At 42.5% G+C, this 25,108-nt stretch overlaps 2 protein-coding genes across 4 annotated transcripts in view; one reads left to right on the top strand and one right to left on the bottom strand.

Moving 5' to 3' along the window:
* Positions 1-2,169: 2,169 nt before the first annotated feature.
* LOC105493267 (NADH:ubiquinone oxidoreductase subunit C1) lies at positions 2,170-15,202 on the bottom strand. The gene is made up of 5 exons (XM_011760791.2): positions 15,065-15,202; positions 8,008-8,236; positions 7,305-7,408; positions 4,696-4,775; positions 2,170-2,325 (listed from the first exon to the last, which is right to left on the bottom strand). Exons 2-4 carry the CDS (start codon positions 8,072-8,074, stop codon positions 4,716-4,718), a joined length of 231 nt encoding a protein of 76 aa, XP_011759093.1. The 5' UTR covers positions 8,075-8,236; positions 15,065-15,202; the 3' UTR covers positions 2,170-2,325; positions 4,696-4,715.
* Positions 14,134-25,108, top strand: part of LOC105493266 (N-alpha-acetyltransferase 15, NatA auxiliary subunit) — a 91,914-nt gene continuing 80,939 nt past the window's right edge. For 2 of the 3 annotated variants that reach the window (XM_011760789.2, XM_011760788.3), the window contains exon 1: positions 14,134-14,484. In XM_011760789.2, the coding sequence (XP_011759091.1) occupies positions 14,431-14,484 (54 nt within the window). In that variant the 5' untranslated portion in view covers positions 14,134-14,430. The remainder of the gene's footprint in view (positions 14,485-25,108) is intronic. The other variant, XM_071093016.1, reaches the window with a different exon arrangement.

Genomic DNA, 25,108 nt, shown 5'->3' with positions numbered 1-25,108 from the left:
TAGGCTGGGCGTGGTGGCTCACGCCTGTAATTCCAACACTTTGGGAGGCCAAGGTGGGCGGATCACAAGGTCAGGAGTTCGAGACCAGCCTGGTGAACATGGTGAAACCCCATCTCTACTGAAAATACAAAAATTAACTGGGCCTGCTGGTGCATGCCTGTAATCCCAGCTACTGGGGAGGCTGAGGCGGGAGAATGGCTTCAACCCAGGAGGCAGAGGTTGCAGTGAGCCGAGATTGTGCTGCTGTACTCCAGCCTGGGTGACAAAGCAAGACTCTGTCTCAAAAAAACAAAACAAAACAAAACAGTATATAATACATATAGCATACAAAATGTGTTAACTGTTATTGATAAGACTTCCAGTCAACAAAAGGCTATTAATAGTTTTTTTTTTTTTTTTTTTTTAAAGAGATGAGGTCTTGCTATGTTGCTAAGGCTGGAGTGCAGTGACTATTTATAGGCATGATCCCTCTACTGATTAGCATGGGAGTTTTGACCTGCTCCGTTTCTGACCTGGGCCGGTTCACCCCTCTTTAGGCAACCTGGTGGTCCCCCGTTCCTGGGAGGTCACCATATGGATGTCAAAATTAGTGAGGACATCCTATCAGCATAGTGCACTATATCCTGAGCTCAAGAGATCCTCCTGCCTCAGGTTCCTGAGTAGCTGGGATTATAGGCTCATACTACTGTACCTGGTAATAGTTAAGGTTTTGGGGAGTTGAAAGTTATGGTGCTCCTACTGTGGAAGTCAAATGTACATTTAAAATTGTCGGCCAGGCGCGCTGGCTCAAGCCTGTAATCCCAGCACTTTGGGAGGCCGAGACGGGAGGATCACGAGGTCAGGAGATCGAGACCATCCTGGCTAACACGATGAAACCCCGTCTCTACTAAAAAATACAAAAAACTAGCCGGGTGAGGTGGCAGGTGCCTATAGTCTCAGCTACTCGGGAGGCTGAGGCAGGAGAATGGTGTAAACCCGGGAGGTGGAGCTTGCAGTGAGCTGAGATCCGGCCACTGCACTCCAGCCTGGGCGACAGAGCGAGACTCCGTCTCAAAAAAAATAATAAAATAAAATTGTCTATTAACCCTTCATCCTTTTAAAAAAAAATCAATAGTTGCTGGGCGCGGCAGTTCACGCCTGTAATCCCAGCACTTTGGGAGGCTGAGGTGGGAAGATCACTCGAGTTTGAGAGTTGGAGACCAGCCTGGACAATATAGACAGACCTCCTCTCTACTAAAAATTAAAAAAAATTAGCTGGGCATGGTGGCACACACCTGTAGTCCCAGTTACTCAGGAGGCTGAGGTGAGAGAATCACTTGATCCTGGGAGTAAGCCTGTCTCAAAAATCTCCAAACAAAACCCTCCAAAACAAACAAACAAACAAACAGAAAACCAAGAGTCAGAGTTTGCAAAATCATAGGCTTAAAGTTGTATTAGCAACTTTAAGACAACAAATTTTGTGTTGCTATAACAGTGAGTACAAGTAGTCACCCAAATAAAAATCATTCAAATTCAAGGAGAGAGTCAGAAAAACTCTGGTAACAGGATTCATCCTTCCTTTCTAACCTACCAAAATGACTCCTCTAGAGAAAACAATCTTTGTGACCCTACGTTTTTTGAGTAACAAGGTAGTTCTGCTTTCCTGATATACTAAATAAATGTTCTGATCAGAAATTAAAAGGTGACAACAAGAGTAAATCCTTCAGCCCTGACTTTTTTTTTTTTAAGATGGAATTTCACTCTTGTTGTCCAAGCTGGAGTGCAATGGCACGATCTCAGCTCACCACAACCTCTGCCTCCCAGGTTCAAGCGATTCTCCTGCCTCAGCCTCCCGAGTAGCTGGGATTATAGGCATGTGCCACGATGCCCAGCTAATTTTTTTATTTTTAGTAGAGACGGGGTTTCTCTATGTTGATCAGGCTGATCTCAAACTCCCAACCTCAGGTGATCCGCCTGCCTCGGCCTCCCAAAGTGCTGGAATTACAGGCGTTGAGCCACCGTGCCCAGCTAGTCCTGACTTTTGAATCTATGTTCACAACAACTTTTCTTACCAATGTGTCCTTAATTACCACTGACCTTCTTATCAGGTGGTACCTTCCATATTGAAATACTTCTATTAATATACCTTAGAATTAACATTTTCTACAAGTTGTCACAATATGCTTCATCTGAAGAATACAGAAGTATTTTTATTTCTTTTTATTTAATGATGCAAAATACAAATGCTGACTTGATATATATTCACATATAACTTTTTCTCTCACATTTACAACTCAACAGATGGTGAATCCAGAGGAACAGCTAAAATCACTATACGGAGCATACCTATAATGAAGAAAAAAAAAAAACTGTAGCATTAACCAGCAGAAATAATATTAAAATTAAACTACTTTGAATAATTCACCTTAGAACATCAGAAAAGAAACCCACAAAGAGTACCAATACCTGATTTTATTTAATTTTAACAAAAAATATTTTGCCTTAACTATGAAAGAATAGCAAAAGCCATCTGGTTTGTATTTAAATGCCTATTTCATTTTTACCTCTTTTTTTTTTTTTTTGGTAAAGACGAAGTTGCTATGTTGCCCAAACTCCTGGGCATATGCTATCCCACTACCTTGACCTCCCAAAGTGCTGAGATTACAGGCATGAGCCACCAAGTCCAGCTCATTTTTATCTCTTGATTGGCTGATTAGAGTAGTGAAATGGGCAGGGTGCTAATAGAAAAAAGGCAAAATATTTCGATTATCAACTGTAAAGAGCTCAGTTTCAGAGTTATAAAATATGGAAAACAAAGGATAGTCTGTGATCACTACGTTTATTATACAGCAGATGTAAGTTACTTACTTTAATCAACCCAATCATGAAAGTTGAGATTTTTAAGTGACTTTTCACTTATAAAAGGATTAATATAGGATTTTTTAAAAAGGGTTTTCAGAAGTACACCATATATATATACACACACCGTATATGGTATACTTACATATATTTGATACATATCTATTAGATGTATATATTATTTATTTATTCATTCATTTATTTTTGAGACAGAGTCTCGTTCTGTTGCCCAGGCTGGCTGGAGTGCAGTAGCCCAATATTAGCTCACTGCAACCTCCCAGCCTCTACCTCCTGGGTTAAAGCATTCTTGTGCCTCAGCCTCCCAAGTAGCTGGGACTACAGGCACGCACCACCATACCTAGCTAGTTTTTGTGTATTTTTAGTATTGATGGGGTTTCGCCATGTTGGCCAGGCTGATCTGTAACTCCTTGCCTCAAGCGATCCACTCCCCTTGGCCTCTCAAAGCGTTAGGATTACAGGCGTGAGCCACTGCGCCCAGCCAGGTGTATATATTTTATATATAAAATAAACTTTCTCTTTTAAATCACGGACCATGCAGAATACGCTATCTTGTTCACAACTAGGTTTTTACCAGGAACTGTCCAATTGGATATTAGCTGAGTTGACAATCATAATGAAATAGTCACGCAGAAAAAAATTTAAAAATTGATTGCCCTGGCCAAACGCAGTGGCTCACACCTGTAATCCCAGCACTTTGGGAGGCCGAGGTGGGCAGATCATGAGGTCAAGAGATCGAGATCATCCTGGCCAACATGGCAAAATCCCGTCTCTACTGAAAATACAAAAATTAGCTGGGCATGTATCATGTTCACAACTAGGTTTTTACCACGAACTGTCCAATTGGATATTAGTTGACAATCATAACGAAATAGTCATACAGACAAAAATGTAAAAATTGATTGCCCTGGCCAGGTGCAGTGGCTTACGCCTATAATTCCAGCACTTTGGGAGGCCGAGGCGGGCAGATCACGAGGTCAAGAGATCGAGATCATCCTGGCCAACATGGTAAAACCCTGTCTCTACTAAAAATACAAAAATTAGCTGGGCGCGGTAGCGCGTGCCTGTAGTCCCGGCTACTCGAGAGGCTGAGGCAGGAGAATCGCTTGAACCCGGGAGGCGGAGGTTGCAGTGAGCCAAAATTGTGCCACTGCACTCCAGCCTGGTGACTCCGTCTCAAAAATAAAAAATAAAATAAATTGATTGCCCTTATACATTCATCATTTCTACAAATATTAAACTCCTAAATGGACCAGATGAGCAAGTTGCTGAATAAATGACAATAAAATAGGTTTCTGTTCTCATGGAATTCACACTCAAGTGTACAAGATACTGAACAGATATTAAGAAATACACACACAAAGAATAATAATTTGTCATAAGTGCTATGAAAGCAAAGTATAAAGCACTATTAGATTTAAGAAAATAATATGATTTTGGTTTCATTCTTAAACATACCTTTCTTTAAACAGAGTCAAAGAGTAGTGATTAAACATGATTATGCTAAAAGATTCTTGAGCCTAGCAAAGTGGCTCACCCCTACAATTCCAACACTTTGAGAAGCTGAAGCAAGAGTATCACCTGAGGCTAGAAGTTTGAGACCAGCCTGGCCAACAGGTCTACAAACAAACAACAGACCAAAAAACCCAAAACCCCCCAAAACAAAACCAGCTGCTTGAGGTAAGGTATTACAAATTTATAAATTTGTCTCAGACAGAAATGCGGGTGCTAAAATGTAAAAATCTAATACAAAACAAACAACAACTTGTTTTTCAGTATTTAAAAAAGAGGTCAAGTTAATTTGCATAATCCATTCATCCAATAAACTTGTATACTTACTGTGTTAGTATTTCAAAAGTTTATTCCAGCCCATTTCTTCTTTTGTACTCTAAAATATCTTCATTGTGTTGTTTGATGAGCTATAAAGAGTTAAACAGTTAAAATTAGAAATGTAATCTTCCTGGATACTTATATTTTGTAAGAGGAATAAGAATAGAAAAAATAAACAACTATTCTAGTTAGAAATAAAAGGCTAAGCAATCCAAAAGTTCAAAAATCAGGAAAGGTATACACTTGCTCACCACAATCTGACATACTAAATTTGAGAAGGGAGACCTTAAATATTTATTTATTTATTTATTTATTTTGAGATGGAATTTTGCTCGCCTCCCAGGCTGGAGTGCAATGGCACGATCTTGGCTCACTGCAACCTCCTTCTCCCGGGTTCAAGTGATTCTCTTGCCTCAATCTCCTGAATAGCTGGGATTACAGGCGCCTGCTACCACGCATGTCTAATTTTTGTATTTTTAGCAGAGATAGGGTTTCACCATGTTGGCCAGGCTGGTCTTGAACTCCCGAGCTCAGGTGATCCACCCACCCTGGCCTCCCAAAGTGTTGGGATTACAGGTGTGAGCCACTGTGCCCAGCCAAAAATTTGAATTCAACTACTGCCAAAAAATTTTACCTTATTTGGTGGGTAATAAATGTAATGAAATGGCTTATCACAAAGGGGTAAATCAATATGATATAGTAGAACTTGGTTATTAAATGGGATCCAGGCTGGTTGGTGGGTGCGTGTTATACTTCTAATCTTAGAAGTGTGATACCTTGAATTACCAACCCCACCACAAAACTGTATGTGTATTAATTAGATGTTATGGAGGACAGTCACATTTTTAGAACCACTGTCTGACAGAATATGCAACTGGAAAAACGGTTTATATACAATGACATTCATGGCAATCAAAGATCCAAGTTCAATCACTAGTGCTCTCAGCAGTAATCAAGCTTTTTGTTAGAGAAAACCTTAAATTAAGAATGTATAAAATTCATTATAAGCAACATCATTCAAAAAGATGAGTTACTATTAAGTTGTGAGTGACTCAATATCTCACCCCTTTCCAAGTCAACAATCTGAACCACTTTAACAAGAAAATTTAAAAAATCTAAGAGCTGGGGGACAGTGGAGGAAGCCCCAAACCCATCAGATAAAAAACAAAATTTTAAATATGAATATAGCAGATACTTTAACTTTAAAAACAAATTTTAGTCCTACAGAGGCAGTGTTTCACAGTGGTTTATAGGATAGTGTGGCCTCTGAAGTCAGGAGAACTGGGTTCAGCAAACTAGTTTCTCCAAGTGTGTTTCCTATCTGTAACGGGTCAACAGTATTAGGTACCACATAGTGTTGTTGAAATGATTAAACGCAAGTTTATGTGTAAAGCATACGGCGTGAATTTTTTTTTTTTTTTTGAGACAGTCTGGCTCTGTCGCCCAGGCTGGAGTGCAGTGGCGATATCTCCGCTCACTGCAAGCTCAGTCCCCCGGGTTCAAGCCATTCTCCCGCCTCCGCCTCCCGAGTAGCTGGGACTACAGGCGCTCGCCACTACACCAGCCTAATTTTTTTTTGTATTTTTGGTAGAGACGGGGTTTCACTGTATTAGCCAGGATGGTCTCGATCACTTGACCTCGTGATCTGCCCACCTCGGCCTCTCGCCACTACACCCGCCTAATTTTTTTGTATTTTTGGTAGAGACGGGGTTTCACTGTGTTAGCCAGAGTGGTCTGGATCTCCTGACCTCGTGATCCGCCCACCTCGGCCTCCCAAAGTGCGGGGATTACAGGCGTGAGCCACTGCGCCTGGCCTGAAAATTTTTTTTTTTTGAGACGGAGTCATGCTCTGTCGCCCAGGCTGGAGTGCAGTGGCCGGATCTCAGCTCACTGCAAGCTCCGCCTCCCGGGTTCACGCCATTCTCCTGCCTCAGCCTCCCAAGTAGCTGGGACTACAGGCGCCCGCCACTTCGCCCGGCTAGTTTTTTGTATTTTTTAGTAGAGACGGGGTTTCACCGTGTTAGCCAGGATGGTCTCGATTTCCTGACCTCGTGATCCGCCCGTCTCGGCCTCCCAAAGTGCTGGGATTACAGGCTTGAGCCACCGCGCCCGGCCTGGCCTGAAAATTTTTTTAAAAAGGTAGCTACACACTATATATAATTTCCAGCAATGTATTTATACAAACATTGATTAAAACCTAATGTTTTGAAAGTCTACTGGGATTCAATTTGTACAACTTGTACACTGCTGGTTTGACCCTACAGCATCTGAAAAAGGTACCTTTATAAAACTCCAATTAGCCTCAATTCTCATTAAGAAATAAAGTATAATTACTATTTAGTAAAACTGCCATTCCTTACAAAACCATGTTAAGGAACAATAACAGAAATTTCAGTCCCATCATACTTTCTCAATGTTGCTGAAATCTTAATTTCTTTTTAGTCCTGGAGATTTCCCTTTTGGAGAAATATGTATCAGCAATTATATAAATATCCTACTGTTGTGAGACTTTCACTGCCATACAACGTACACGTAACAGCACCATTCAATCTCGCAATGTTATCTCATTCCCCACCACGCTGGCGTAGTCTCACGACATCCGGGAGTAAAGTACTTACATAGACCCACAAGACGACGGTGGTGCCCAAGGTCAACCCAACTTTCAGCCAGTTAGGTTTGGCATTCAGCGGCTCTCGCACGTAGAACTTTGACCGCGCTGAAGCTGAAAGGGGCAGAGGGTCTGTAAATCTGTAACTTACTGCCTGGTAGGGAAAAAACCCTAACATTTACGTGCGTATTATCGCATTTAATTCTCCCTTTAACTCCCCCATCTCCCACTTAAACAGCCAAGGAAATAGCGGTTCAGAGAGGTCAAGTACTTCGCCCAGGGCCACTGGGAGAGTTAGACAGGTAGCACCTGTCCTGCCCGAGGCCTTCAAGGCCTCATTTAAGGGCTTGCGGACCCTCAGACGACTTGGGAGTGGTCATGTAGGAGGCGCCCGGGAAGGGTGTCTCCTCTCCCAGTCTACGGGACCGAACGTACAGAGGTGGGGAAGGCAGAGACCCAAAGCCCATTTACAAAGGCCAAGAGTGCTCAGGTTGCACTTGGATAAGTGCTGAAGGCGGGTGATGGGGAGCGGAGAGTCTTGCGTAGGGGACAGGCGCGGGCTGGGCCTTGAGTCGATGGCCGGCGAAGGTCACTACAGGACGAACCCGGGCCGCTGCCGCCTCCTGCACCCGTGGGCTGGGTCCGTGGGCTGGGTCCGCCTTAGGAGGGGTAATCTGAGGGTAGAGTCGGCCTGCAGGAGGATGGACACTCACAGCCGCTCGGGAGCCTGGCAGGGGCCAGCAGCCGAGAGAGGGGACGCAGCAACGCGGACGGCGCCATCTTGCGTGGCCAGGCTCAGTCTCTCCGAGTCGGCAACACAACCAGCGCCACCTGGCGGGCGGAAGTGCGGGACTCCAGGGCTCTGCAGCCGAGCTCCGTGGGGGCGTCAACGTGAGTTCCAGCACCGCAAGGTTCTCTACCACCCCGGCCTCAGCCTTCTGTCTATACAGTGGAATTAGGAAGAAAGTAATTAAAAGAAAAAAGAATTTCTATTCTCTGTCCTCTGGGGGTTTTTCACCCCATCTCTACGGCTATTCATCAAGAGGTTTATTAAAATTTTCCTACATGAGCCAGAAAAAAGAAAAGTGTCGTGCTCAATAATAACTAGCGCTTGGATTGAATTCTGTGGTCCAGGCACGGTGCATTAATGTATCATATGGTTTACATTCACTGCCTTATTTCATCTTCACAATGAGCACATATCATGCCGTGATTATAAGCCTCAATTTACAGATGAAGCTTAAAGACAGCTACTCACCCAAGGTGACATATTTTATAGTTGAAAAGATTTCTTAACACCATTTACACTCACGATCATACTGAAGCCTCACAAACCTGTGAAGTAGAATTAGTGCCTTGGATAGGCTCAAGGGCTCAAGATCACATAGATGGCAGAGGTGGGATACAGTTTGAGGTCTTCTGACCCCAGATCTAGTGATCCTCCTTAGCTCACCTAACAGACTTGGACCACCCTAGACCATAAGCTGTAGAATCAGCGTTCAAAGCCATTCTGCTCACCACTTTTTAGCTCTATGATTTCTTAACCTAGTAAGAGGCAAATTACCTAACCTCTCTATACCTAAGTTTTACATCTGTAACATACAACCTATAGGGTTGTTGAGAAGCTTAAACAACTCTCTGGTGGTAGTAAACAATTTATTTGGTTTTGCCTATTAAAGACATTGTTCTGAGGAATAGGTTTTATCTTGCACAATTGAGCCAGATCTTTGTACATTCAATTCAGTTCAATCTGATGTCTAAAGACTAGTAAAAATATTTATAGGTAACAGACAATACATTTTGACCCTTTAAAAGTAATCCGTTAAACCTTATGTCATTAATTTTAAAACCAAAATAAATGTTAGCAAATCTCCTATATTCTCTTTAGCAATGTTATTTTAACATCTTTTTTTAACCAAAAATTATTGACCAGAAAGTCAATTAATTGTACTATATTTTCTGGCTCATTTTAACATGCAAATGGTGGCTAAATGGATTGCTAAATTGTGAGTCACTTTAGTTTGTAATCTAGTTTGAGCCTCCTGGACTCATGCTCAAGTAAGTAAATTACCCAACGAATGTGCTGAGCCAGTTGTTGGTTCTCAACTTATTGGCTTCTTGTCCACTCAGCAGCCTGTCAGTTGTATATCCTTTCTACACCATCCTTTGGAAGCTTGTCCTGACGAAGCTTTTGCTAGTATCCAACAAGTTGAAACAGATGCTACCTTTAGTCAGAGTATACAGAACCAGTAAGCAAATTACTAATTTCGGTACTGCTGTTGGGAAAGACTGCTTTGTTCTTTTTCAGAGCTTTGGCCCTTGTAGCCTTTTACTAGTGTGTATTTTGGGAAAGTGATGAAGTATAAGCACATTTTTCTCAGCATATTAGAGCTTATGGGAACTGTACACTTGGAGTATGGAGTATGCAGCTGTATGTGAAACTCCATCTTGAAAAGAATCCTGATTAAGTAATTCCAGCTAGGAACTAATATCTATAATATTTTGTTAGAAGTTGCTTCATAACATTCATGTAAGCATCTTCAGAATTTGAACACTAAAATCTTATTTATGATCCAGGTGAAAAGATAGAGGATTTGAGTTAGCAGCCAGAAATGCAAAGTTTTAGTCCAAGATTTTTCCACTGGGAAAAAAAAATCACATCTCCGAAGGAAGGTTAAGAAAGAGCAAGAATTGAAAAACTGTATAAAATGCAAAACAACAACAACAACAACAAAAACAAACCAAACCAAACCGAAACAACAAAACCCCCCAAAAAACCACATATGTTTATTGATATAGCATGCATGAGAATACTATGAATCAAACTTAGGACTTGAGCCAGTCACAGTGGCTCAGGCCTCTAATCGTAGCACTTTGTGAGAACAAGGCAAATGGATTGCTTGAGTCCAGGAGGTCAAGACTGGCCTGTGCAACCTAGGTAGATAAACATCTCTACAAAATATATATTTTTTAAATTACCTGGGTGTGATGGTGCACGTCTGTGGTTCCAGCTACTCGGGAGGCTGAGGGAGGAAGATCGCTTGGACCTGGGAGGTTGAGGCTACAGTAGGCCAAGATTGTGTCACTGCACTCCAGCCTGGGTGACACGGTGAGACCCTGTCATAAAAACAAAAGAAAACAAAAGAAAAGAAAAAAACCAACAACCTCCCACCTCCCCACACACCAAGATGTATCTATAAGTTTTTATTTTTTAAGACTCAGCAGCAGGCCAGGTTTTGAGGCTCACACCTATAATCCCAGCACTTTGGGAGGCTGAGGTGGGTTGATTGCCTAAGCCCAGGAGTTCAAGAGTAGCTTGGGCAACATTGAGAAACCCTGTCTATACACACACAAAAACACCCAGAAGCAAAGGCAAATTGTTAACATTTGTTAAATCTAGGTGACAAATACATGAATTTCTTTTATGTTGTTTATTTTTTTTGGAACAAGGTCTCAACTCTGTTGCCCAGGCTGGAGAGCAAAGGTGTCATCACAGCTCACTGCAGTCTTGACCTCTGGGGCCGAAGGAATCTTCCCACCTAAGCCCACCAAGTAGCTGGGACTACAGGCTCACAGCACCACACCTGGCAAACTTTAAAATTGTTTTGCAGAGATGGGGTCTCAATATGTTGCCCAGGTTGGTCTCAAACTATCTTCCTGCCTCAGCCTCCCAAAGTGTCGGGATTATAGGCATGAGGCACTATGCCTGGCCTATTTTTTTTTTTTTTTTTTTTTGAGAGGGAGTCTTGCTCTGGAGTGCAGTGGTACGATCTTGGCTCACTGCAACCTCTGCCTCCCAGGTTCAAGCGATTCTCCTGCCTCATCCTCCTGAGTAGCTGGGATTACAGGCGCGCACCACCATACCTGGCTAATTTTTGTATTTTTAGTAGAGACGGGGTTTTACCATGGTGGTCAGGCTGGTCTTGAACTCCTGACCTTGTGATCCGCCCGCCTTAGCCTCCCAAAGTGCTGGGATTACAGGCGTGAGCCACCACTCCCAGCCTTTTTTTTTTTCTTTTAAAGTAAGACCCAAATACTTTTTTTTTTCTTTCCTTTTTTTTTTTTCGAGACGGAGTCTCGCTCTGTTGCCCAGGCTGGAGTGCAGTGGCCGGATCTCAGCTCACTGCAAGCTCCGCCTCCCGGGTTTACGCCATTCTCCTGCCTCAGCCTCCCAAGTAGCTGGGACTACAGGCGCCTGCCATCTCGCCTGGCTAGTTTTTTGTATTTTTTTAGTAGAGACAGGTTTCACTGGGTTAGCCAGGATGGTCTCGATCTCCTGACCTCGTGATCCGCCCGTCTCGGCCTCCCAAAGTGCTGGGATTACAGGCTTGAGCCACCGCGCCCGGCCCCAAATACTTAATAAGATGTAACAGTCTCAATAGAGAACATCTTACGTATATGGAGAAATTTCACCCTACATATCCCTTTTGTAGAATTAAAGTTTGCAAGGTAAATGATTTTATTTCTTTCTTTTTGGTTAATAGTTTTCAGAGTTGGCATTTTGAACATAGTGACATGCAAGCACATGGGGTAAGATGAATTAACTAGCAGCAGCAGCAGCAGCCACAGCATATAGCCTTGGATATGTTAACGTTCTGAAAGCATGGCTGTCAAAGTATAACTCAAATGGGATCTCTATTTGTGAAATTGTGGTAATCAGAGTAAATATATTTTTTTAATTCAGTTCAGGTTACTATGTGGTCAGACTGTTACCTGTAGGTGCATTTTAACTAGGAAATGAATCAGTTAAATGTTGAATCAGACTAGTATTTGCCGAGCCTTTAAAATTGCCATTTGTTTGTCATCACCCAAAAAGAATGTAACATTTGCCAAACTCTATTTCTGGCTCATCTAATCAGGTACTAAGGTTCTGGTGGAAACTACTGATTGTTTCAAAGACCAGACATTTTCTTCCTCTGAAGGAAAATAGAATATTCTTTACAGGAGAAATTTAGAGAACTATAGCAAATAGTATTGCTGTGGGGATTTTTGGATATGAAGCCAGAGTTGGAAATCCAAGCTAAAATTATCAACTACATTTAGACTATTTTTCTGTCTTTCAATAGTTCAGACAGTTGAAAGACCTCTTGGGGCAGTGACTTTTTGCAGGTTATTATTAAATAACAGCTTAAAAATGAATTATAAGCTTGCCCTTAGTTTTATAAAGTTAAGGTTAAAAGACTGGCCATATTTCAAACTGAAGCATAGTTTCCTGTACATATGATTTTCTCAAAATTTTGAAGAGAGATCACAGATTTTAAGGAAACTCCAGGATTTGACTGTTAAAAACCTTATTTATGACCCCGGTGAAGGGAGAGGACAATCAATATAGCAGCTAGAAAACCCAAGTTTATATTGGGAAACATATTTCTCAACTCACACCTTTCAGGGACAGTTAAGAGAAGTTTGAAAATTAAAATGTCTTTGTAAATAAATTTAAAAGAGTAAAAAACATGTACATAACATATTGTTTAATAATTCGTAATGCAAAGAATGCTACAGAGTGAAATCAGGATTTGGAAAGAGGTAATCAAAAACCAAAGGTTAAAAGTGGCTCATATAACTTGAAAATTTTTAGATCGGCCGGGCGCGGTGGCTCAAGCCTGTAATCCCAGCACTTTGGGAGGCCGAGACGGGTGGATCACGAGGTCAGGAGATCGAGACCATCCTGGCTAACACAGTGAAACCCCGTCTCTACTAAAAAATACAAAAAAACTAGCCGGGCGAGGTGGCGGGCGCCTGTAGTCCCAGCTACTCGGGAGGCTGAGGCAGGAGAATGGCCTGAACCCGGGAGGCGGAGCTTGCAGTGAGCTGAGATCCGGCCACTGCACTCCAGCAAGGGGGACAGAGTGAGACTCCGTCTCAAAAAAAAAAAAAAAAAAAAAAGAAAATTTTTAGATCAATGGAATGCCACTTTGAAAAAGTTTTATTGTCACCTGTTAATGAAATGACTTACATTTTTGGAAGGGGTCCTATTCAGTATCTAGTCTGACCTCGCCTACTCGAGTAGTTCTCTCTAGTATCCTTGCCAGTCTTTGGCTTCTAAGATCTGAGAATTTCTGGGGATGGGGAGTTCGAGTCACAATATTAAGCACTAGTTTGAAGTCAGCTCCAGGGTAAAGTCAGTGTCTTTAACTCTCCACCACTCCACTGCAAGGTGCCTCGTAAGGTTGGTCCGTCAACTCTGCATTATATGGCCTCAACAACGAAATTAAAACACATACTTTAACCTCCAGAGGCTCCCCTGGCAGTGCAAATATGTCACTTCGGATCTGGCTAACTACCTTTCCAGGCTGATCTTAAGCAACATTCACCAAATTACCGATACGACAGCCAGGCCCAGTTCATTGGTCAAGCTCTTTCACGCTTTTCAGACTCTATTAAGCCCCTTCCTCTCCAGGGCTGTTAATAAGTCTCCACTGCGGGGAAGCTTTTTTCATTTTCCACTCCGCCTCTGCTCCTTAAATTAGGCATTTCGTCCATAATCAACTACAGCGCTTCTCAAACACCTACACCTGTATTTTAGCGCTTTGGACTCAAACGATTATCACACAGTGTGCGAGACTCTTTCCGATGAATGAAAGGTCAATCTGGCAGGAAGGCGCCAGAGAGGCTATTTTTGATGAGGAGGCGGTCTGAATCGTATTTGCCTAGCCTCCCGTAGCTCAGCGGGCGCTTCGAGGGCACCACGCACTGAAAGGATGGGCGGGGCCTGCCCGGACCCTCCCGGCCTCCACAGGCGGGCCAGCCTCCAGGTTTCCCGGCAAGCTCCGAAACCCAGAGGAGGTGGGGAAAGGAGGTCACCGCGCCTGCGTGTTAGGAGGTGTGACCCGGGTGGGAAAGCCCTCTGCGTCCGCCATTTTGGCTGCCTCTGTCGGTCTGTTCAGTTACCACGTGAACCGCCGACGGAGACCCGTAGTGGGGGAGGCGGCGGCAGCGTTAAGTGAGAAAGGAAAAAAGACAACGAGGAAAAAGGAGGTGTCCGCGTAGGGCAACGCGGCGACACCCGAGGCCTGGTGGTGGCGGCGGATCGGTATATTCAAGGCTGAAGCAGCTAGGGAACGGCAGCGGCGACGGTCGGACAAACTGACTGACCGAGCCGGGTGGTGGCGGGAGCAGCAGGAGCAGCCGGAACGATGCCGGCCGTGAGCCTCCCGCCCAAGGAGAATGCGCTCTTCAAGCGGATCTTGGTAAGTGTGAGGCTCCGGGCAAGCAGTGGGGAGGATTTAGCCGGTAACCGGGCCTGTCACCCCTAACCTCGGCCCGGCGGGCACTGAGCCACTCCCGCCCGGGACCCCGCCTTCATAGTCCTCGTCAGGCCGAATGCATTGCTTTGCCCCCTCTCTGTGGTTCCTACTATGGCCCGCGCTCCAGGGACCACAGCCTTCTTCCTTCCATCCCCACGCTTGAGGCCCTGGTTCCGGACTAGGCCCCGATCTCCTGGGTCTAGACTGCCGGTTCTCGTTCTCCCCGATCTGGGGGAGGAGAGGCCCGGCCTTTGGCGGGCAAGTGGGCAACACCGGCAGGAGTCGCGGCCCGGTTGGTGTGGGAACCCTGCCGGCAGGCCGGGGTGGCACCCTTGGAAGGAACAGGTGGTGCGGATGCAGCAGGCTCATTCATTGCCTAAACGCGGTTCTCCCTCCATCATCTGTCCCTCCCTCTTCCTCCTCTCTTGGGATTCACCTGTCTCCGCCCGGCCCGGGGTCAAATGACCTGAGAGGAGGGAAAGAAAGAGTTCAGAGAAGGAAAGAAAGCTTTTCAAACGACTACCTCCTTGTAGTCAGTTGCATACTGGAGTCTTCGGTGCCTCTGCCTCCCTTGTTCTCTCGTTTCTGGAGTAGGGATGAGGCATTTATTTCTTAGTTTCCGAGCGGGAAACAGCCCCACCCCGTCACTCTTCTCGGGAGGTGGGGCCCATTGGCGAGGGGGCGGTTCGGTAGGAAGTAAAAAGTTGAGTCTTTAGTTGAAACGTTCCAGACCTAGACTTTTCTTATACACTAAAGTGTATTAACACATGCAAAAACTCACCAGAGAAAAGAGAATATAAGAACTTTTGAGAAGGATTTTGTTGACGCTAACTCAGACTTATTCCCTACATTTCAAATGTGTGCAGTTTGCATTTTTTAAAACTATAAATGCATTGATGTTTGTTGGGACTGTTTACATTTTAAAATATGTCCTGTAGCCTGGGAACTATAATTAACACATTGTAGTACATTTTTTGTTTGGCATTTAGTATGTGGGTTGCCCCTTTCACGCAAACTTTTCCTTATGATAGAATTAACTGTGTTTGCCAAATTTCAGACTTTTAAAATTTAGGATGTGTGTGTGAAAGTGTTAACCTTTTCCCCTGCAGTTATAATTTATTTCACCTGTTTGAAAAGTAGAACAACTCTAGGGATTCAGTTTTTCTTGAAATAAATAATCATCCATTTGAACTAACTTTGATTTTACAAAAGTGTCCATATGCCTTACAGATTTAGTGAATTCATGTTGAAAAATATTAGAACGTCACATCCAGTGTCGGAAAACTGTTGCCCTGAAATTCTTATTGGCATTTTGTTTTGTTTTCTTTTAAGACTAAGAGTGTAGGTGGAGCTGTAAAATAGTTTTAGGAAAAAAGTTACTTTTAAACCGTTAAAAAGACTAATTGGTGTGCAGGTAGAACTATAACATAAGTTTATAATAACAATGTATCTTTAATCTCTTCTTCACAATTCTTTATTTTGAAAAAAAAAAAAAGTTGAGAGAACAAGGAACACTCCTAAACCTTTACTTAAATTTAACACTTGATATTTTGCCATATATGTTTTCTCACTATGTATATGTTTATATACATTTGTATAAAAGTAAGTTGTAGACATAAAACTTATCTCTAGGCTGGGCACAGTGGCTCATACCTGTAATACCAGCACTTTGGGAGGCTCAGGCGGATGGATCACTTGAGGTCAGGAGTTCGAGACCAGGCTGGCCAACGTAGTGAAATCCTGTCTCTACTAAAAATACGAAAATTAGTCAGCCGTGGTGGTGTGCGCCTGTAGTCCCAGCTGCTAGAGAGGCTGAGGCACAAGAATCGCTTGAATCTGAGAGGTGGAGGTTGCAGTTCCAGCCTGGGCAACAGAGCGAGACTGTCTCAAAAACAAAAAATTTCATCTCTAAATACTTCAACAAGCATCTCCTAAGAATAAGGACATCGTCTTGTATACTTTTAACAGTCATTCTCTAATATTGTCTATTATCTGGTTCATATTAAGGTTTTCTCAAGTGTTAGCACTTTTTAAATAAATCAAACTTTTAATTTTGAGAAGATTGTATAATCACATAGTTTAAGGAATAATACAGTGCACTTTACTCAGTTTTCCCAACACTAACACCTTGCAGAACCATGGTTCATTATTAAACATTGATACAATCCACCAATCTTATTCACATATCCCCAGTTTACTTGTACATGCGTGTGAGTGCTCGCGCATGCGGGTGCAGTCATCGCTTGGTATCTGTCGGGGGTTGATTTCAGGATCCCGCGAGATTCCAAAATTTGCAGGTGTTTGAGTCCGTTATATAAAGTGGTGTAGTATTTGCGTATAACCTATGCATATCACCTGTACACTTTAAATATCTCTAGATTACTTATAATACCTAATGCAATATTAATGTTATATAGTTATGCTGTATTTTAAAAATTTGTATTTTTTATTGTGCTTTTTTAAAATAGTTTTTACCTATGGATGCAGATACCAAGGATAATGAGAGCTGACTGTATTTACTTCTGTGCAGTGTTATCCCATGTATAGATTGCACCACTACAATTAGGCTACAGAACAGTTCCCTCAGTCCAAAGTACCCCTCTGTTGCCCTTTTAGAACCACATCCAACATCTGTCCCACCCCACTCCCATCCCCTCTTGTTGCAGGCTCCAGCAATCAGTACATGTCCTGCATTTGTATAGTTTTGCCATTCCCAGTGTGTTTACTAAAAATAATCATACAGTATACAACTTTTTGGGTTTAGAGATAGAGTCTTCCTCTGTTGCCCAGGCTGGAGTGTAGTGACTGTTTATAGGCTCTATCAATAGGGCACTGTAACCTCAAACTACTGGGCTCAAGCACTTCTCCTTCTTCAGCCTCTGGAGTAGCTGGGATCACTACAGGGCTACCACATCCAGCTAATAGTTTATTCCTTTTTATTGCCGAGTAGTATTCCATGATATGGATGTACCACAGTGTGTTTAACCATCCATAGAATAGCAATTTTTGATTAAACATCTTAAATATTTTTTTGTGGTAGTGTTAGTGGGGCAAAAACCTGTAAGTTCATTGCTAAAATCACAGTGCTGTAGATCTGTTAATAAGTTACATGTGAGAGAAATGTGAAAATCACTAAATGAAAGAAAAGTAAAGGAGCTAAAATGTCCTTATTGTTCTCATACATTAGGAGTGAAGAAAGTATTACTGACCAAAAGGATAGTATTGATTTTTTGAAATTGCTTCAGTTTCTTGAGATTCAATAGTAAGTTAGTGCTTTTGATTTTAAGATTTTTTTTTTTGCCCTGATAAAGGAAACGTTGGACTTTTAATGTGATGTGTGTGCTGTATGTAATCAAGTGTTGCTAGGTTGGTAACTTCTTTTTTTTTTTTGAGACGGAGTTTCGCTCTTGTTGCCCAGGCTGGAGGGCAGTGGCATGATCTCGGCTCACCGAAGCCTCTGCCTCCCGGGTTCAAGCAATTCTGCCTCAGCCTCCCGAGTAGCTGGGATTGCAGGCATGTGCCACCACGCCTGGCTAATTTTGTATTTTTAGTAGAGATGGGGTTTCTCCATGTTGGTCAGGCTCGTCTCAAACTCCCAACCTCAAGTGATCCACCTGCCTCGGCCTCCCAAAATGCTGGGATTACAGGCCTGAGCCACTGTTCCTGGCCACTTGGTAACTTGTTAAATCATTCCTGCAGCATTCAACTTTTGAGCTGCTACTTTGTTAGTTGTACTGTACTTGTTATGATAAACTTATGTAGGAAATGCAGTTAGTTTGTATTTCAAAATAAACTTTTTTTTTCCTTAATTTTTTAATGGAAACCTGGTTTACACATAAGTTTGCAAAAATTTTAGAGTTTCTGCAGCAGATTTGCCTGGCTTGATCTAGTCTAGTTGATCTCTAAAATTCAGTTTTTTTGGTATATTTTTCCCTTCTTTTTTTTTTCCACTATTACTCTACTGTTTTCTGACTAAAGCATTGTCATAAGTTAGTCAAAATGCTTACATAGTGTTTCTTGCTGATAATTTGTCTAGAAAAAGGACAGAGTGAATTTAATGTGATATATACTATGTAAGGGTTTATTTTATTTTATTTGTTTGTTTTTTTGAGACAGAGTTTTGCTCTGTTGCCCAGGTTGGAGTGCAGTAGTGTGATTTTGGCTCACTGCAGCCTCTACCTCCTGGGTTCATGCCTCAGCCTCCCAAGTAGCTGGGATTACAGGCGTCTGCCACCACACTCGGCTAATATTTTTTTGTATTTTTAGTAGAGATGGGGTTTCACCATCTTGGCCAGGCTGGTCTTGAGCTAGTGACCTCAAGTGTTCTGCCCGTTTCGGCCTCCCAAAGTTCTGGAATTACAAGTATGAGCCACTGCGCCCGGCCCTATATAAGAGTTTAAGGAAGACTTGTGTTTGCCAGAAGCTGGGTTTTTTTTTTTTGTATTTACAAACTGTTTTAACTTATTTGGAAAATTAAGTCATTAGAAAATTGTGGCCTTTGCCTACTGTTGATGCTATTTGTTTATTTAAAAGTTTGAGGATGTTACCAGATTTTTACACCACTTTGTTAGGATCTAGGTTAAGGGTAGGAAAAATGAGGTTGCCAGGGTAGAACGAAATCCACACCTTATATTTTAACCCACTTGGAAAAAGTGGACATACCCTAATGCCTTTCAATCAAGTGTTAGTAGGTTGGTTGCTGTTGCTGCTGCTTCCTTCTCTCTTTTTTGCTCTCCAAATGTTAATGTCAGTTATAAGAAAAATTTAAATTGGGAATAGTTAAAATATTGTACATCAATAAATGTAGTTTTGGACCTTAGCCTGAATGATTTATATTGTTATAAGTGTTAAAGGATAGAATTTTATTTTAATTTTTTTATTATACTTTAAGTTCTAGGGTATGTGTGCACAACGTGCATGTTTGTTACATATGTGTATACATGTGCCATATTGGTGTTCTGCACCCATTAACTCGTCATTTAAATTAGGTATATCTCTTAATGCTATCCCTCCCTGCTCCCCGCATCCCAGGACAGGCCCCGGTGTGTGATGTTCCCCACCCTGTATCCAAGTGTTCTCAGTGTTCAGTTCCCACCTATGAGTGAGAACATGCAGTGTTTGGTTTTTAATGGACAGAATTTTTCTTTCCTAGAAAAGTGGTGAGAGAAGTTAAAATAGCATTATGATTATGTTTGTGATTTGTCACTATTTGCCAGGTAAAATGAGAAATCTACCATTTGCCAGGCTCTGCTCTAGGTGCTTTAGAATAGCATTGCACAGTAGAATTTTCTATGATGATGGAAATATTTGTTATCTGCTTTAATAGATAGCCATTGGCCATGTGTAGGTTTGTTTTTTGCTGTACTTGTTAAGACGGGGTCTAACTCTATCACACAGGCTGGAGTGCAGTGGTTTGATCATGGCTCACTGCAGCCTCCACCTCCTGGGTTCAAGCTATCTTCCCAGCTCAGTCTCCCAAGTAGCTGTGACTACAGGCGTGCCACCATGCCTGGCTAATTTTCGTATTTTTGGTAGAGACGGGGTTTCGCCATGTTGGCCAGGCTAGTCTTGAACTCCTGGGATCAAGCGGTCCTCCTGCCTCGGCCTCCCAAAGTGCTGAGATTACAAGTGTGAGCTACCGTGCCTGGCCTGGCCACATGTAATTATTGCACACTTGAAATATGGCTAGTGCAACTGAGGAAATGAATTTTTAATTAACCTTAATTTAAATTCAAATAGTCACATGTGGTGAATGGTTACCATTTTGGACACAGCATGCTTTATTTAGAGTCCTTTCTTAATTCTCAAAACTTTTCAAGGTGGGGACATTTTTATTAAGCAAACAGACTGAGATTAAGCTAGTGTGAGTTACAGTCTGGAATAAAACTTTTTTTTCTTTTCAGGGCACTTAACATCACACACCTGCCTAGTGTTTAACTATTTAGGGGAGGGGTATAGGAGAAGGGTGAGGGAATTCTTTGTTAGGCAAAAGAGTAGTAATACTTATTAGGTGGCTGCATATGTTGTATAAAAGGTAAATTATTATTATTTTTTTTTTGGGACAGAGGCTCCCTCTGTCACCCAGGCTGGAGTGCAATGGCGCGATCTTGGCTCACTGCAAGCTCCGCCTCTGCCTCATGCCATTCTCCTGCCTCAGCCTCCCAAGTAGGTGGGACTACAGGCGCCCGCCACCACGCCGGGCTAATTTTTTGTATTTTTAGTACAGTCGGGGTTTCACCATGTTAGCCAGGATGGTCTCAATCTCCTGACCGTGTGATCCCCCCGCCTTAGCCTCCCAAAGTGCTGGGATTATAGTCTTGAGCCACTGCACCCAGCCCATTGTATAATAGGTAAATTATTTTATGTGATTTATTTTCTTTGGGAAAGTTGCTGTTTCTGCTAGTTAATGATACTTAGTTTAGCTTTAGTTGCTGATGAAATTTAGATTAGGAATTGTTAGCAAGTAGGTGTCCATATGCACATGAAAGGTTAACTGATTAAATTTCTTTGTGACAGAATTCCAGTTTTGCAACTAAGAGTGGACAGTAACTTTGAAATTGGTTTTAATATACTTTTGCTTGTACTTTGTATATTTAGAATATAACAAAAAATCAAAAAATGGAAACAAAGTTTGGTCTGTTCTGAAATCCCCTTCTGAACATAGTAGTTAATCATAAGTTTATTTATTTTTTTGAGATGGAATCTCGCTCTTGTTGTCCAGGCTGGAGTACAGTGGTTCGATCTCGGCTCACTGCAGCCTCCGGCTCACTGCAACGTCTGGCTCCCAGGTTCAAGTGATTCTCCTGCCTCAGCTTCCCCAGTAGCTGGGATTACAGGTGTCTACCACCACGCCCGGCTAAGTTTTGTATTTTTAGTAGAGACGGGGTTTCTCCACGTTGGCCAGGCTGGTCTCAAACTGCTCACCTCGGGTGATCCACCCACCTCAGCCTCCCAAGTGCTGGGATTACAGGCATGAGCCACCACGCCCTGCTGCTAATCATAAGTTTAAACTAGGATAAATTATTCCTTAAAAGTATACCAGAAAACAAAATGCAGTTTTGCTGTTTTATATATGTATATATAATGTGTATATAATTATTATAAAAATTACAAAATAATTTTTCTGTAAAAATCTAGTGAGGGTCGGGCGTGGTAGCTCATGCTTGTAATCCCAGCACTTTGGGAGGCTGAGGCAGGTGGATGACCTGAGGTCAGGAGTTCGAGACCAGCCTGGCCAACATGGTGAAACGCTGACTCTACTAAAAGTACAAAAATTAGCCAGGCGTGGTGGCAGGCGCCTGTAATCCCAGCTACTTGGGAGACTGAGGCAGGAGAATCGCTTGAACCCAGGATGTGGAGGTTACAGTGAGCCAAGATCGCACCATTGCACTCCAGCCTGGGGAACGAGAGTGAAACTTTGTCTCAAAAAAAAAACAAAACAACTAGTGAGAAGTGAAAATCTTTTAATAATGTGGTAAATTTATTCTTTGCTTGCTTTTTAAATTTGTGTGTGTGTGTGCGCGCATGCGTGTGTGCGCATATGCGCGTGGGACCAGGATTTCACTATGTTGCCCAGGCTAGTCCTGAGCTCAAGTGATCCTCCTGCTTCAGCCTCCCAAGTAGCTGAGATTATGACATGCTACTGCGCCTGGCCTGTTTGCTTACTTTTTAATTTTTGTTTTTCTAGAATGAGATGTAGTATGAATGAAGAAATAAATACATGTTTTTGTTTTAAATTGACAGCATATAGTTTCAAAATTCTGTATTGTGTTAGAAACCTGAAATATTTTAAAAAATGATTCTTTTGTGGCCGGGTGCGGTGGCTCAAGCCTGTAATCCCAGCACTTTGGGAGGCCGAGACGGGCGGATCACGAGGTCAGGAGATCGAGACCATCCTGGCTAACACAGTGAAACCCCGTCTCTACTAAAAATACAAAAACTTAGCCGGGCGAGGTGGCAGGCGCCTGTAGTCCCAGCTACTCGGGAGGCTGAGGCAGGAGAATGGCGGGAACCCGGGAGGCGGAGCTTGCAGTGAGCTGAGATCCGGCCACTGCACTCCAGCCTGGGTGACAGAGCGAGACTCCGTCTCAAAAAAAAAAAAAAAATGATTCTTTTGCGTCAAGAGAGTGGGTTAAAAATACTTGCTTGTGCAGAGTGACCACAGTTCAGTTTTCAATAGTAGTAGATAGACAACACTATATTTTCGGAAAAACAGACTAAAGCTTAAAAGGGAACTGAATTTAATATTCCATTCTTTAGATGTGTCAAAGTGTTGAAGTCCTGGGTCATTACTGGGGCTCAAACTAGTTATTTGATGATAATAGAATTGCCATCAAAACTATTGAAGCACTGGTTAAAGAAGAGTTTCCAGAGAGGCAGGAATGGTGCTCTGTGTGATTAGGGGACTGGAGAGATACTGTCCAGCTGGCCTCAACTGAAGGGATCTCTCTCCTTAGTGTGCAGTCTTATATCTTTTAATATTTCTGCTTCTGACAATGCAGTTCTGACAGCATTGATTCAGTATATCTTCTTTCTTCATAAAGGCATTTTTGGACATAAAAAGCTAGGTCATATAAAGGGTCATATATGTGCAAAGGACTGTTTAGAATTTTCTCCCCCAGATACCTGCGTGACTCATTTTTCTTAGTTGTTTTAGGACTTCTGCTTACATGTCCTTTATTTATTCTTGATTTTAAATTTTATTTTTATTATTTTTTGAGACAGGGTTTCGCTCTGTCACCCAGCGTGGCATGCAGTGGCACAATTTTAGTTTACTGCAGCCTCCGCCTCCTGAGTTCAAGCGATTCTCCTGCCTCAGCTTCCCGAGTAGCTGGGATTCCAGGTGCTTGCCACCAGGCCTGGCTAATTTTTGTAGTTTTAGTACAGACTGGGTTTCACCATGTTGGCCAGGCTGATCTCAAACTCGAGACCTCAGGTGATCCACCTGCCTCGGCCTCTCAAAATGCTGGGATTACAGGTGTGAGCCACCGTGCCTGGCCTAATTTTTTTTTTTTAATTTTTTGAGACAGGGTCTCACTCTGTTGCCCAGGCTGGAGGTCTGGAGTGCAGTAGTGTGATCTCCGCCCACTGCAACCTCCGCCTCCTAGGTTGAAGCAATTCTCCCACCTTAACCTTCCGGGCAGCTGGGACTACAGGCACATGCCACCATGCCCAGCTAAACAGGTGTCCTTTTTTTTTTTTTTTTTTTTTTTTTTTTTTTTTGAGACGGAGTCTCACGCTGTTGCCCAGGCTGGAGTGCAGTGGCGCGATCTCGGCTCACTGCAAGCTCCGCCTCCCGGGTTCCCGCCATTCTCCTGCCTCAGCCTCCTGAGTAGCTGGGACTACAGGCGCCCGCCACCGCGCCCGGCTAATTTTTTGTATTTTTAGTAGAGACGGGGTTTCACTGTGGTCTCGATCTCCTGACCTTGTGATCCGCCCGCCTCGGCCTCCCAAAGTGCTGGGATTACAGGCTTGAGCCACCGCGCCCGGCCTAAACAGGTGTCCTTTAAATGTTATTTAGAGGCCTTCCTTGGCTAGCAGTCAGTCCTTCTCACCTTATTTTCTTATTTCTTACTTTATCTCATTTATCAGCTTCTTACATTTACTTGTATATTTATCACATATTTTCCACAATTAAAATGTAGGTTTTATGAAGATAAGGATGTCTGCTAATGGCTCTATTCATATTGGTTAAAATGATGTACCATAGTAGATGTTTAATAAATATTTGTTATGTGAAGTGAGTGTGAAAACAGTGATTACAGGGCAAGAGAGAAAGATCTTTGGACTGTGTGCTTGCATAAATATTTGGAAAACGGAGTTAAGCTGGGCTTTGGCATTACAGAGTACATTATTATATGGAGTAATTGTAGGATATTGGGCAGAGCCTGTATTATGTGGTAAGACTTTGAAGTTTAATTTATGAATGAATTATAGTATTTGTTTACATAGTCTTTCTTTCATCATAAAAGCATAATAAGAGGAAAATTTTATTAATGTTTCTTTGGTTTTGGCATTGGAGGATAAATGCTATCAGGATTAAATGAGTTGGTTGTGAGAAGCCTGCTGCTGTATTAGAATCTTCAGATAGTAGGACTCAGTCATACGTCATTTCATAGAGCTTTACAACCGATTCTGACACGAAGTCAGGGTTGACGACCGCTATATATGATATTAAGAAATGGACCTGTTATAAAATTTAAAATATAAAATGTTGAAGAGCTGGGCACAGGGGTGCATGCCAGTTACTCAGGAGTCTGAGGCAGCAAGATTTGGTTGAGCCCAGGAGTTCAAGGCTATAGTTTGTGATTATTGCCCCTGTGAATTGCTACTGCACTCCAGCCTGGGCACCATAGTGAAACTCCATCTCTTTAAAAAAAATTAGAAGGAAAATAATTGTAGTGTAGAGTTGCTTTGTGTTTTTCAGGAAATTTAAAAATCAACTTTAATTCTTGGTATGCTGAGAAGCTGGTGTGGAAGAGAGAACAAGTCACTTAACAGTGAGCTTAGCCAGCAATCAGCATTCATATCTAAATACAAGTTTGCTCTCTATTTACAGGCAATATAC

Source organism: Macaca nemestrina, chromosome 3 (assembly GCF_043159975.1).
Source record: "Macaca nemestrina isolate mMacNem1 chromosome 3, mMacNem.hap1, whole genome shotgun sequence".
NCBI classification, from domain to species: domain Eukaryota; kingdom Metazoa; phylum Chordata; class Mammalia; order Primates; family Cercopithecidae; genus Macaca; species Macaca nemestrina.
The sequence above is the reverse complement of the archived record's forward strand: the minus strand, read 5'-3'. Positions and strand labels throughout refer to the sequence as shown.